Source organism: Leptidea sinapis, chromosome 19, assembly GCF_905404315.1.
Source record: "Leptidea sinapis chromosome 19, ilLepSina1.1, whole genome shotgun sequence".
Lineage (NCBI taxonomy): Eukaryota > Metazoa > Arthropoda > Insecta > Lepidoptera > Pieridae > Leptidea > Leptidea sinapis.
Window position 1 is genome coordinate 4,936,677 of NC_066283.1, and position 16,442 is coordinate 4,953,118.

Consider the following 16,442-nt stretch of genomic DNA (forward strand, 5'->3'; position numbering starts at 1 on the left):
CACACATACTGTAAATAAATAGAGGCATTATGTGAGCATTTTATAAAATAAAATATATAATAACTTTAACTTTAAAGGAAATAATAATAATAAAAAACACATCAAGCAGACCTCCCGTTACCAAGATCATCCAGCCACCGTCTTATGAACAGTTTCATCTTGTTTTTAGTGGCCAGGTTTAACTAGCATAAAATAACTGTAAACAGAAGTGAAGAATTATAATATTATCATAAACAAAATTAAAGAGGGTACTATATTACAAACACTCATTATAGTATTATGTTCTTTTATTATTGTTTGACTAGATAGTCGCAGGCCTCCAGTTGTCTTTTTTGTGTGATGCATGTGAAGTATCGTGCGGAGTCCCGGGCTGTCCGCGGTCGCTCCGGATCGTTGAAGTCTACGTCCCACAGCCCGAAAGTTATGCTGAAATAACGAAAACTTTAAGAAAACTTCTCTTATAAGGTACTTCTCTCTTTAAATATATGGCAAGGGAAAACTAAGCAAAGCAATCACAGATCATTGCATGATAGACAAATCTTGTATATAAAATTCTCGTATCCCGGTGTTTGTTACCAAACTCCTCCGAAACGGCTAAAGAAATTTGTTTGATAATTTATGTGTATATCGAGTAGGTCTGAGGATCGACTAACATCTATTTTTCATACCCCTAAATGATAAGTCACCCACCCCTAAAAATTTTTTATATTTGTTTTAGTATTAAAAAACTCTTACAACTTCAAATTTTCACCCGTCTACGATCAACACCAAATATGTAGGTAGCTAGATACTTATGTAGGTACCATATATTTGGTAGGTCTGAGAATCGGTCATCATCTAATTAAATACCCCAAAAAATTTAATTATTGAATTTTTTTTTATAACTTTATATGGCAATACACGGTTAGCTGGGTCAGCTAGTACCTATATATTATTAGAATCAATGTGGATCCCAAATGTAGATTTTGTCGCGTAACAGATGAAACACCATGTCCTAAGTGAGTTCGTTTCACTCCAAAAGAAGCAAGAGTCCTGAAGGACACGAACTCCTAAAAGATATTACAAGAGTTTTTTCTATCAAGGAAGTTGTCTGCTTCATGGAGGCAGTTGGCTTGAGAGAGGTGCTGAAGAAATATGGCAAATGTATATTTTATTAAAACATTTGTGAGAGATTCTTACGTATTTATTAACACGACTTTACTCTCGATTTATCGATGTGGGTACCGACGACATAAATATATATAAAGACAATATAAATAAATTAGGAATCAAAGTGTGTGTGTACTTATGTATGCACGCAAGAAGTTATACTTCTTTGGCCTAACGAAGCAAAAATCATTAAAATTATTTATTTTTAGAAAGAACAATTTTGTAAAAATCTTGCAAAGATGGCTTTGACAATTAAGTAATTATTAAATAATGAATACGGCTGAATGGGCTTTAACCCTTTGCCTGTCCTAATAATGGAAACGAAGAAACCAAAAAAAAAAAAAAACGAATGACGCAAACATCGGAAAATTTTAGGAACCAAATTGGACCTGTTACTTTTGTGTTACAGTGATGCGCGCGCATCTTAAATTGTCACTCTCATAATTTTTTTCATAACGCGCCTAAAGAAGTATAACTTCAAAAACAGGAGTTTGGTGTAGTTAGTCCATAAAGGTACATGTAAAATTTCACCTTTAAATGTTCTTAGATTGTTGATCACGTTAGTTCAGGTGTAAGATTTTTATCATGTCATAACTGATTAGAGAAGTGTTTGTTAAGGAACTTAAAAATAAGGACTGAAAATCAGGAGAGTCATCTGCTTTTTCCATTACTTATTCCTATTCCTATACGGGAAAATTGGCCATCTAATTGAAAGCGAAAAATATTAAAGTCCCAGCCACTGTTCAGGCATTATCTATAAATAAATTTAAATATTTTATAAATTAAATTAGATTTCTCTATCGTAAATCCTACTACTCCACAGCTGAATATCTAAGTGATCGGACAGCCTGGGACTAGAATATGATTATTTTATAGCATAGCAATGACAGTACAATATTGTATATTTTTTAAAACGAGCACAAAAAAAGAACGCTGGGAGAGTTTCTTTCAATCCTTCTTCTCTCTCAGAGCGCCATTTGTTTCCGAAGCGGTAGTAGTATCTAGTATATTAAAAATGACATCAGAAAGAATTGTAAATGAATAAATTTTGAGAAAATAAATGCTTTTTATTACCGAACCTTGAAGTACGCTCTTTATTTGAAAGCCATATTAAGTCGATAGGATCAGGAATACTGTAGTCGAAAAGTAAATCTACAAGGAAGACGTGCGAAGTAAGGATTTGTTTGTGGGTTGTCAACAATCAATATAATGTAGGTTATAATAATACTTACAACGAATATTGTACTACGAGTATTGAACAAAGAATATTGTGATACATTTAACTCTCTCCGACAGCATTACCAGTAGGTACCTAGAGATCTTATACATTTTACATTGGCATTTCGAAAATACATTAAACAGAATTTCGAAAAACACTAAAAAATGTAAGGTACATTCCAAATAAAACTAGAAACTTTAACGTATATCACAAATAAAACTAAAAATGAAACGTATATCACAAATAAAACTAAAAATGAAATGTATATCACAAATAAAACTAAAAATGAAATGTATATCACAAATAAAACTAGAAATGAAACGTATATCACAAATAAAACTAAAAATGTAACGTATATCACAAATAAAACTAAAAATGTAACGTATATCACAAATAAAACTAAAAATGTAACGTATATCACAAATAAAACTAAAAATGTAACGTATATCAAAAATAAAACTAAAAATGTAACGTATATCACAAATAAAACTAAAAATGTATCGTATATCACAAATAAAACTAGAAAATGTAATGTATATCACAAATAAAACTAAAAATGTAACGTATATCACAAATAAAACTAAAAATGTATCGTATATCACAAATAAAACTAAAAATGTAACGTATATCACAAATAAAACTAAAAATGTAACGTATATCACAAATAAAACTAAAAATGTATCGTATATCACAAATAAAACTAGAAAATGTAATGTATATCACAAATAAAACTAAAAATGTAACGTATATCACAAATAAAACTAAAAATGTAACGTATATCACAAATAAAACTAAAAATGTATCGTATATCACAAATAAAACTAAAAATGTAACGTATATCACAAATAAAACTAAAAATGTATCGTATATCACAAATAAAACTAAAAATGTAACGTATATCACAAATAAAACTAAAAATGTAACGTATATCACAAATAAAACTAAAAATGTATCGTATATCACAAATAAAACTAGAAAATGTAATGTATATCACAAATAAAACTAAAAATGTAACGTATATCACAAATAAAACTAAAAATGTAACGTATATCACAAATAAAACTAAAAATGTAACGTATATCACAAATAAAACTAGAAATGAAACGTATATCACAAATAAAACTAAAAATGAAATGTATATCACAAATAAAACTAGAAATGAAACGTATATCACAAATAAAACTAGAAATGAAACGTATATCACAAATAAAACTAGAAATGAAACGTATATCACAAATAAAACTAAAAATGTATCGTATATCACAAATAAAACTAAAAATGAAATGTATATCACAAATAAAACTACTAATCACTCTGAATCGAGTATTAGGAACCATGTTTCTGTGTTTACTCACTTAAATCCTTTTGTGAAAGAAAAGGCATCAATCAAAGACCAATAGCTATATCCAATGAAACGTGTTCCATCCTCGTATATTGATTGTAAAACCTTAAACAAAGGTAATTAAATAAAATAGTGTGTGTTACAAGTTACACTTCATTGGCGTAATAAAACAAAAATCCTTATTTTTTTTTTGTTTGTAGAAATAACAATATTGTAATAGAGAAGGTGTTAAATACAACAAATGAATATATTATTAAACCGCATAATTTTCTTAAATAACGCTCGTTAATTAAAAGATTTTTGTACAATTCGAAAGGTATGATACTTTTGTTTTACAACTTATACATAATACGGAAATTTATTTAATGGAGGTGCTATTAGTTATGATTCAGTGGACATAATATGAGTTACGAGAGGCTTGACCAACTTACGTCAAGGTGTCGAATTTGCGTGTCGCAGTGAGCGCGCAATGTAAAATTTCACTCTGATTATATTTGCGTAACCGCGTTAAAAGAAGTATTATTTTAATAGTGACATTCAAGTTTTTTTATTAAAATTAATTCTTAAAAATTATGGCATTCAGTTTTTTAGTTATTAGCTCAAAATCTGTTAATATTTAAGGAATTTTGATCCTTATATAGGAGAAAACGACCAATAAGTAAGTCCCGATTCCCGAAACTCTTTCTCTTCTCTATTATAATAATTTTATTTCAAAAAAAATCGAGAATAGATTTCCTCGCGGCCGATAAAGCTATGTGCGCACTGTTGCTAAAAGACAGTGTACCGCATCCAATAATTTATTTAAAGTAACAAATATTATTTTTATAATTTGAATAGATTATAGATCATCCAGACACTTCAAAAAATTAAATTTTAGTTGGAAAAAAATATTCTATTGTTATTTCTCAATTTTTTTCAAACTCTATTGACTTTCAAGTTTAAATACTAAGCAGAGCTTAAATTATGCTCCTTAAAGCGCTCGGCCAAACTGACTTGATAGTAGTTGTTGAAATTAATAGTTCAACTTTACCCCTACAGAACTACTATACGCAGCCGCCTGTAATGCGACATGCGATAGATAGACGATAAAGTTGATGCGGTGGATACAATAATGTTTCACTTAACATTTGGCTTATTAAGAATGATATTGCTACAAATACATGATTTCCTTTAAGTACAGAAGAAATCAATTATTATTCCGAATGTACAATTATTTATGAATTTGCATGAACAATTTGTTATGCTTTTAAAGTGATAACTCTAAGGTTGTGGCTTCAACTACAGGATCTACTTTACAGTTGATAACCTGCTCAACACCAATATTTGCAAAAAAAAATATTGAATTAGGCGCTACTTTGCGGAAATCCATAATTATACAAATGATTTAAGTTTTCTTTAGTGTTAATTCCGCCAATATTTGCTTTCAAAACAATTCGACACGTGTTTCGCCTCTACACGAGGCATCCTCAGACTAAGAGTCTCGTGCCAGATTTTGGCGAGACAACACGTCCTGAGGATGCCTCGTGTAGAGGCGAAACACGTGTCGAATTGTTTTGAAAGCATAATATATTGGCGGAATTAACACTAAAGAAAACTTTAATCATTTGTACCAATATTTGCATATTAGGAAACTGACTTGAGATGTCGCTCTTGCAAATCTAAACAATTTACTATGTTTTTAAAGTGATAACACTCACTTCTAGGATTAATATACAAATAAAATTTGAAAAAAAAAACTGAGAGTTGAACAAAGCATAGAAGATTTTATGAGGATACCTCACTCGTAGGTTAGCTCAGTTGGAAGAGCACTCGCACGGAATGCGAGAGGATTTGTGTTTGAGTCCCGCATCGTTCATAAAATTTTACTTGCGTAATTTCCATGAATACAAACCTGTTCTAGAGACTCTTTTATAACCTTGATTCTAGTATTATCTGTGAGGGTTCTATCGATGTCTCCATATCCATTCTCAGTAATGAGAATATCCCAATTACCGTAATGCTTCGTAATCCATTTACCCATTTTCTTCAGACCTCGGGGATATATCTGTCGAATTTAAGAATAATATTAGGATATAGATGGGCGCAACAGTAATGAGAATTGGATTTGTTCAACGTAAAGTTTATTTAAAGTTGGAAAATTGATGACTGAATGAGTTATGACGGTCAAGTGGCCCGAATCGAATATGTAGAGCCAATTGATTTGTATTATGACAAATATTATTTAAGGAACGAGACAAGCAGGACGTTGATACGCCCTGCCCATTTAATTACATTGCCGATCAGGATTCTTGAAAAACCCAAAAAATTCTGAGTTGAACTACAATACAACTCCCACAAATTGGGATATCATCCCCACTATCTGGATGTGTGGCGGATGTGTCCTCCACAGTGCGGTTTTCAACGAGCTTTCTTCCTTTCCACAAAGCTGTGGAATGAGCTTCCTTTTGCGGGGTTTTCCGGACAATACGACATGGATACCTTAAAAAAAGCGTACACCTTCCTTAAAGGCCGGCAACGCTCCTCTGATTCCTCTGGTGTTGCAAGAGAATGTGGGTGGTGGTGTGGCACTAAACATCAGGTGACCCGTACGCTCGTTTGTCCTCCTATTCCATAAATTAAAAATTGCGCACGTCACCTTGAGACATTTATTTAATTTATTTTAACGTAAGATGAAGTCTCATTTGCCCAGTAATTTCACTAGCTACGGCGCCCTTCAGACCGAAACACAATAATGCTTACACATTACTGTTTCACGGCAGAAATAGGCGCCGTTGTGGTGCCCATAATCGAACTGGCATCCAGCGCAAAGGAGCCGAACTGATGATCGAATTGTAATAATATTGGGGGGACAAATTCTTCAAATTATTGGGGACTTAGTTTTAAGCGAATTGTTGTGGAGTGTAAGTGGAGACGATACCCCTTCCAGTCCTTCAAGGGGAGCTGACGAACTGAAAAGTAATAAGACAGTAGTCTTAGACATGAGATTAGGAGGGCATATGAGCAAATTGCCTGATGCGACTTGATGTGTGTGTGATATGACTAAGAGAAAGTCATCACCAGAGAAACCACTAGAACATTGCCGGCCATTGAAAGGCTGTACACGGTTTTGATGATATATCGGGCAAGTCCATACGACAGTTTGCTGTGGAATAAAATATTTCAACCAAAGTTATAACTTCGTGGAATTTTTCATGAGAAGTGCATGGAGTAAGAGAACTTCCACCGCTGGATAATACGTCAAAATGCGATATTTCGCACGCATCATGTTGACGTCTGGCACTCTACAGCTAAAATTTTTGGCATCAATCACTAGCTGCAGATTTGTCTTCAAGCATCTAGAATACTATATAATATATATATACTTACCAACATAGCCCAAATGATTGTAAAAATGAAGTGGCAGTGGGCTGGGCACATAGTTCGACGTAGAGCAGATTTCCGTTGGGGCAGTAAAGCCGTCAAATGGCGACCACGTACCGGAAGACGCAGTATTGGTGGGCCCCCCACATGATGGACCGACGATCTGGTCAAGATCACCGGAACACGTTGGATCAGGGCAGCTCAGGACTGATCGTCGTGGAAATCTTTGGGGGCGGCCTTGGTCCAGCAGTGGACGTCTTCCGGCGGATGATGATGATGATGGTAGAATGCTCCCACCTTAAATGCTGGCAACACATCTCTTGACCCCTGGATTTGCGGATGTCCATGGGCAGTTGGCACTGCTAACCATCAAGTTAGTTTCTCGAACGTTTACCTCCTCTTATATAAAATGAGTGTCCGATGGTGAAGGTGATATTTAAGTAGTGTATTGATAATAAATTATGACGTAATTAGTAGAATCGTAAATTCCGGTCTTCGAATGACTCATATGTAACTTTATTTGACGCTTATAAGATCGGCAACGCTCTTGTGAACATGAAAGATGTGCCGCGATGATCTCACACCATCAGATGACCCGTATTGCAACATCGACCCTTTACCATTTTTTTTTATGGAATAGCAGGACAAACGAGCGTACGGGTGACCTGGTGTTAAGTGATCACCGCCGCCCACATTCTCTTGCAACACCAGAGGAATCACAAGAGCGTTGCCGGCTTTAAGGAAGGTGTACGCGCTTTTTTTTGAAGGTACCCATGTCGTATCGTCCCGGAAACACCGCACAAGGAAGCCATTTCGTATCAATTTAATATAACGTATATGCATTATTAAAAAAATCATTGGATTTCACTCGCTGTTTTCCTGTTGTTGCTTTCAATTGTTTTTTCATTATAAATCGAAATTTGTCATATCATTATTAAATTCCAAATCGCAATTCCATCTACTAGGGTCCGTAAAATTGGCTAAATCTTTTAAAGTGGACTGTTATATTTTATAAGTTATATTAAAATATTAAGTACCAATAAAAAAAAATTAAAACCTACATTATGACCAAGACCAGGCGTCATGTAAGATCCTTCAAACTCGAATATAAATCGCGCTTTAATTCCCAACAAATCATACAATTTTGGCTCATACAGTAAATCATTCATTGAAATTTTCAAGCCTGCATAATAATTCAGCGCAATATAGTCGGCGGAACCTAAAAAAATTGGAAATAAATTTTTCATTAAATAATTCTAAAAGGATTCAATCATAGTTTAGTTACTCTTTTTTTATGGAATAGGAGGACAAACGAGCGTACGTTACTGTTTAATTAAAGCTAAGCTGTGATTATGGCTCAGAACAAACCAGATAGAGTTATGAGGATCAAGAGGAAACTGTTCCTCATCAAATTCAAACATTTTTATTCAAAATAGGATGTGACATCATTTAATGAAAGTCAAAAACTACCACCCATTGCAAAAAGAATGCCTCAGACCTGAACGGGTGCAACATTCAGCGGGCTGTTTTTTCATCGAAAAAATATGTTTACAAAGTAATATTGTATTATTTAACTTATTATCTAATAGCCTGGAGGCGGTCGCTCCACTCCCAACTGTGGTATCATTAAGAAAGTCATTTTTTATAGTAACCTTTACCACACAAACGTTTTTAACAATTCTTTTGAATAACGTAATACTTTTGTTTTGAACATTTTCTGGGATCTTATTGTAAAAGCATATACATCGCTGCAAAAAAGACTTACTAACTCGACTTAGCCGAGTAGTTGGCATTATAAGTTTATGTCTGTTCTGGTGTTAACATCGTCTGTGCTGCCTAATCACTAACACAGCGTGTGCCCGCTGCGCCACCTGGAGCTATCAAGTACACAGCTGTTGAGCCGACACCTTGAAAGCCAGTTCCAGGCGAATCCAACTCACGACTCAACACACGTAGCAGCAGTTGACAGAGAGTTCACCAAATACCTCGAACAGCCGATAGTGTCACAAGAAGACGCGGTGTTCTGCTCTCAACCCCAAGTAAGAACCTCCATTTAACGGATGAGGCCAAAAAAGGCCCCGGGCCGAGGATGGTTTAACAAGAGCCACCCTGCGTTATCTGCGCGGCGGTAACGCGCAATTGAGAAGAGTCAATGGCATCCTGCACTTTCCAAACATCTAGAAGGAAGGCCTCATCATAATGATTCCGAAGCCGAGAAAAGACACTGTAATGGCGACCCAATGGAAGATATTCGAACCACTCCTGCTGTTACTCTTGAAACTCCATATAGAGCAGTTTGGATTCCGCGCTGAACACAGAGCACCACGCTGCCTCCTCCATATACCCCACACCCTCACTGCTTCTCTCAACAAGAGAGAGAACACTATGGTAGTATTACTAGACATGGAGAAGGCATGTTTCGCATACTGGATTCGTGTACAAGATAGCTGCAAACTCAACATTTCCCCGACTGGTAAGGGTAGTCGCCAACTTCCTCGAAAACCGTTGGTTTCGAATGGGAAAAAGGGTACACGATGCTATTTCATCTTCAAAAATGATCACAGCTGGCGTACCGCAGGGGAGCTGCTTATATACTGCTATACCACGAAGCTTAAATTCATTATGCCGAATAGCTAAGCAAAATATGTGATGAGACGTACCTTTTATTAAGCTCTTCTCCTCTTCTGTAAAGAGTGGCAAAATAGACCCATTAAAACCCTTCTGCAAACTTATTCCATACATGAATCTCTCAAATATCGGCGGCCATCCTCCTTTTTTTGAAAATATAGGATGTAAAACGCGACCATTCTGTGAAAGCAAAAATATTTAATAATTTATTATTCTCCTACTCTATTGTTAGAGTAAACATTTAGAGGAAGAAAAGAAGTGGAAGAGACACTACCACTTTGAAATAATGAACGAGTCCTACACATTAAATGTATCAACAGCTGTGTGAGTCCTACACAGTAAATGTAACAATATAATTACAACAGCTGTATGAGTCCTACATATTAAATGTATCAATATCATTACAACAGCTGTATGAGTCCTACACACTAAATGTATCCAAATCGTTACAACAGATGTATGAGTCCTACACAGTAAATGTATCAATATCAATACAACAGCTGCATTAGTCCTACACACTAAATGTATCAATATAATTACAACAGCTGTGTGAGTCCTACACATTAAATGTATAAAATTACATTAGCTGTGTAAGTCCTACACACTAAATGTATCAATATAACTACAACAGCTGTGTGAGTCCTACACACTAAATGTATCCAAATCGTTACAACAGCTGTGTGAGTCCTACACAGTAAATGTATCAATATCATTACAACAGCTGTGTGAGTCCTACACACTAAATGTATCAATATCAATACAACAGCTGCGCGAGTCCTACACACTAAATGTATCAATATAATTACAATAGCTGTGTGAGTCCTACACACTAAACGTATCAATATCAATACAACAGCTGCGTGACTCCTACACACTAAATGTATCAATATAATTACAATAGCTGTGTGAGTCCTACATATTAAATGTATCAATATCAATACAACAGCTGCGCGAGTCCTACACACTAAATGTATCCAAATCGTTACAAGAGATGTATGAGTCCTACACATTAAATGTATCAATATCAATACAACAGCTGCATTAGTCCTACACACTAAATGTATCAATATAATTACAACAGCTGTGTGAGTCCTACACAGTAAATGTATCAATATGATTACAACAGCTGTGTGAGTCCTACACATTAAATGTATAAAATTACATTAGCTGTGTAAGTCCTACACACTAAATGTATCAATATAACTACAACAGCTGTGTGAGTCCTACACAGTAAATGTATCAATATCATTACAACAGCTGCATTAGTCCTACACACTAAATGTATCAATATCAATACAACAGCTGCATTAGTCCTACACACTAAATGTATCAATATAATTACAACAGCTGTGTGAGTCCTACACACTAAATTTATCAATATAATTACAATAGCTGTGTGAGTCTTACATAGTAAATGTATCAATATCAATACAACAGCTGCGCGAGTCCTACACACTAAATGTATCCAAATCGTTACAACAGATGTATGAGTCCTACACATTAAATGTATCAATATCAATACAACAGCTGCATTAGTCCTACACACTAAATGTATCAATATAATTACAACAGCTGTGTGAGTCCTACACACTAAATGTATCAATATCAATACAACAGCTGCGCGAGTCCTACACACTAAATGTATCAATATCAATACAACAGCTGCGCGAGTCCTACACACTAAATGTATCCAAATCGTTACAACAGATGTATGAGTCCTACACATTAAATGTATCAATATCAATACAACAGCTGCATTAGTCCTACACACTAAATGTATCCAAATCGTTACAACAGATGTATGAGTCCTACACATTAAATATATCAATATCAATACAACAGCTGCGCGAGTCCTACACACTAAATGTATCCAAATCGTTACAACAGATGTATGAGTCCTACACATTAAATGTATCAATATCAATACAACAGCTGCATTAGTCCTACACACTAAATGTATCCAAATCGTTACAACAGATGTATGAGTCCTACACATTAAATATATCAATATCAATACAACAGCTGCGCGAGTCCTACACACTAAATGTATCCAAATCGTTACAACAGATGTATGAGTCCTACACATTAAATGTATCAATATCAATACAACAGCTGCATTAGTCCTACACACTAAATGTATCCAAATCGTTACAACAGATGTATGAGTCCTACACATTAAATGTATCAATATCATTACAACAGCTGTATGAGTCCTACACACTAAATGTATCCAAATCGTTACAACAGCTGTGTGAGTCCTACATATTAAATGTATCAATATCATTACAACAGCTGTGTGAGTCCTACGCTAGTAAATAATTTAATTACCATGCAAAATGCCTTTCAAGATTTTTTACACTATAAATTTCCTCTTGCCTTGGATCGCTCACAGTGTCGAGACGTGTTATTTGTTGCAGTTTTAATAATATAAAATAATTCTTACGGATACTGGTAACTACCGGTAGCGACCACATAAACTTTGGACTACATCAATTTTCTATACCTACACAAATACAATATGGAGTCAGCGTCTGCATCAAATAAAACTAACTTGGTAACACCAGTTTTGTCTGAAGATTTGTCTGCACCTGAGCCATCCATAATATGTAAAAGGAAGAGAATAGAAAAAACAAATAGCGAAGATCTTGCAGAATTTAAAGAAGAAGTATTAGAATTATTTGATACATGGGCAAAAAAAAAAATAATGAACAAATGACAAAGCTATATCCTATTTTAGATGGTATAAAAACTAGTAACACAAATATTGAGTCATCAGTTGCTTTTCTTGCAAAGCAGAATGATGACTTAATAAAGACGATTGAGAACTTGGAGCAAAAACTAAAAATTAAAGATCAACAAATTATTATACTTGAAAATAAAATAGAAGATATGATGCGAATGAATCGTAATAAGAGTCTAGAAATAAAAAATGTTCCATTGAATGCCAGTGAAACCAAAGAAGGACTTATCAAAATAGTCGAAAATCTGACTCAAGAAATGAAACTTGAAACTAAAAGGTCAGACATAGTGGACATTTTTAAGATTAAGTCAAATAATGAAAAAAAAACTATTGTTGTAGAGTTTACAACAGTATTAGCGAAAGAATACATATTAAGATCGGTGAAAACCTACAATAAAAAGAACAAAAATAATAAGCTATGTGCTAAAAATCTTGGAATTACAACTAATACAGATACACCTATCTTTGTATCAGAGCATTTGACCCAAAATGCATCGAGACTATATTATTTAGCTAGAGATCTGAAACGATTGAAGAATTACAAATACTGCTGGACTTCATTCGGCCGAGTATATTTGCGGAGAGAAGACAGTTCACCTATTATTATGGTGACGGGTGAAGACCAAATTATTAAACTAAGAAACCAATGACTAAACTTAGGTAAAAATATTTTTATTTTAACTAAAATAATTTATTTATATATTTTATCATTATTATATTTTTGCAATTATTATATCAACATATTGTACAAGGCCAACTACACACACTCATTTATATCAATAATTATAATATTAATTATCTACCAAACACATAACATAACGGGTCATTACTTAAAACATGAAAATAGAATTTTAGCGATTTATAAAATATATTGTAATGGATAATACACATCAAGGTTCAATTGATACATTTCATAAAAACGCTTTAAAAAAAGTCCCTGCATTTACATTAGTTAATCAAAATATTCGCAGTATACATAAAAACTCTAACTTAGATGACTTAGACATTAATATTAGTTTGCTAAACATAAACATTGATGTGATCATTCTAACTGAATGCCGAATAAACCTTGATAAACCCCTCCCTCAAAAAAGTAATAATGTGACTTACAGTACCACAAATAAAATTAATCAAAATGATGGAGTTGTCGTATTTATAAATGAAACTTTAAAACACACAGTCAAAGAAATAAAAATAGAAGGTGCTTCATGTCTTGAAGTAGGTTTTACAGATGGTTTTACTCGGCTTAAGCTAATATGTATATATCGTCCTCCTTCGGGAAATGCAGAAATGTTTGTGAACTCCCTTGAAAAATATTTAGAACAACCTTATCTTAATAATAACACATTAATAACCGGAGATATTAATATAAACATAATAGATGGAAATAATGATAAACACTCGGACTCTTATCTTGAAATGCTAGCTGCACATAACTTACTACCAGGTCATAAATTTGACACACGTATAAATAGTTGTATAGATCATGTAATTACAAACATAGATAATACCAAATTCACAACTTATCTTGGGGTATTAGATACTACTGTAACCGACCACAAAATGACGGCAATATATTTTTACCACACAACTATATCCAGTCAACCTCCAAAAACAAAAGAGGTTACAAATTACAAGGGTGCATTAGATACATTACAAGCCAATTATGATCCTAACTTATTAAAGGAAGAAGATCCCAACACACTTACCAAGAAAATAATAACCTTAATAGTAGATTCACTTAATATAAATACTAAAACTGTAAAAATACCCTCCAATAAAAAAATAATTAAACCTTGGCTAACTCCTGGTCTTCTTAAATGTATAAAAAATAGAAATCTTCTGCAATACAAACTTAAAAATGATAACACTAATGAAATATTAAGAATAACATATAAGAGGTACCGAAATTATTGTAATAACTTAATTAAAAAACTGAAAAATACTCATGAAAGACAACTACTTGAAAAATCAAATACAAATAACAAATCATTATGGAAATGTTTAAAAAGTATTACAAATTTAAATAATACAAAAAGGAAGAATATAGAACTTATTAATATAAAACCGACAGCCATCGAATCAGCAAATTACGTGAATAACCACTTCAGAAATGTGGGTAAATTACTTGCTGAAGATATACCTGTAAGTTATAATCATTCAACTTCCGCATATTTTAAACAACTTCCATCACAGATTAATAGCATTGGCATAATAGAACCTGATCCACATGAGATAGAAAGTATTATTGATAACCTTAAATCTGAATCAGCCACTGGATACGACAATATCCCTACAAAATTTTTGAAATCAGCTAAATCCGTTTTGATCCCAATTATTACACACCTAAGCAAGATCTCTTTACAACAAGGAGTATTTCCATATGAATTGAAAAAATCAATAATACATCCAGTGCACAAAAGTGGGCCTAAAGACAATGTAAACAATTACCGCCCAATTTCTGTTCTTTCAACTATATCTAAAATACTAGAGAAAATTATTAACAAACGTTTACTAAAATATTTAGAGACGTATAACATACTCTCACCATCTCAGTATGGCTTCCGTAAAGGTGTAAGCACTGAAGACGCTATACAAGACTTAACTCAGAATATTACAAATCAACTTGATAATAGAAACAGAGCTCTTTGTATTTTCCTCGATTTAAAAAAGGCATTTGACACCATCTCTGTCCCCATCCTCTTGAAAAAACTTGAAAATATAGGTATAAGGGGAACTTTTTTAAGTTTAATAACGGATTATCTACAAAATCGCACACAAAGAACGAAAATTAGTGATGATATAATTAGCTCTGATGCACCTATACTACAATTCGGAATACCGCAGGGAAGTGTATTAGGGCCAACTTTATTTTTAATATACATAAATGATTTATCTAACTTTAAATTAAAAAATGGAAGGGTATTTTCCTACGCTGACGACACCGCGTTACTCTTTCATGGAAGCAGTTGGGCAGAAGTATTTTCCACAGCCGAGTTGGGATTAAACTCAGTGCTTAAATGGTTACAATTAAATCTCTTATCTCTTAATTTAACTAAAACAAATTATATTACTTTTGCCATTCGTAATTCTACACAGCCTAATAAGAGCATGAGATTAACTGCTCACTGTTGCAACTTAATAAGTCCTATTAATTGTAAATGCTCTCAAATAGAAAGAGTAAATACCACAAAGTACTTGGGTGTAATTATTGATCAAAATTTGTCATGGTATCCCCAGTTAGAACTTGTTGCTAACAGAGCTCGGAAAATGATATGGATATTTAAACGCCTGCGAAATGTATGTAATAGAGCGCTGCTAACTTATATTTATAAAACTCTAGTGGAATCCGTTCTCCTATACTGTATAAGTGTATGGGGTGGTACCTTTAAAACAAAATTTCTACATATTGAACGTGCACAACGAATAATAATAAAAATCATATATTCCAAAAGTAAATTCTATAATACTAGCAAACTTTACCATGAAACATCACTACTTACAGTCCGCCAGTTATATATTCTGCAATGTATATTAAAAATTCAGAAACATAGAATCATTGACTCTTCCCTTACTTTGAAAAGAAACCCCTATACTGTCCTAAAACACAAAATCGTAAGAACAGAATTTGCCTCAAAACAATTTGTCGCACAATCCACCAATATGTATAATAAAATTAACAGATCCCTTAATATTTATTCACTTACATTTAGGGAATGTAAAATTAATGTTATTAAATGGCTAAAAACACTCAACTATGAAGAAACGGAAAAAATACTTAAAAATTAATTAGATTAAAAATTTGTAACGGTTTCTAACTATAAGATATTATTTAAAAAAAAAAATGTATTATTATAAAACATAAAAATTAAAAGATTTACAGCCCGTTCACAAAATTTGCTCCTATGTATGAATTTATTTATCTACTTAAAGTACCGTATATATATTTTTATATAGGTTTAATATATATATATATATATTGTTAAGATGTTATATTTATGTAA

The 16,442-nt window shown here is 33.2% G+C and overlaps 1 protein-coding gene across 1 annotated transcript in view; it reads right to left on the reverse strand.

The window, feature by feature from the left end:
• Positions 1-269: 269 nt before the first annotated feature.
• LOC126969998 (myrosinase 1-like) overlaps positions 270-16,442 on the reverse strand; it is a 31,817-nt gene continuing 15,644 nt past the window's right edge. Inside the window, exons 7-11 of the mRNA XM_050815671.1 lie at positions 9,731-9,878; positions 8,132-8,289; positions 5,602-5,754; positions 3,724-3,815; positions 270-426 (exon numbers count right to left, since the gene is read on the reverse strand). Of these exons, the coding sequence (XP_050671628.1) occupies positions 291-426; positions 3,724-3,815; positions 5,602-5,754; positions 8,132-8,289; positions 9,731-9,878 (687 nt within the window). The 3' untranslated portion in view covers positions 270-290. The remainder of the gene's footprint in view (positions 427-3,723; positions 3,816-5,601; positions 5,755-8,131; positions 8,290-9,730; positions 9,879-16,442) is intronic.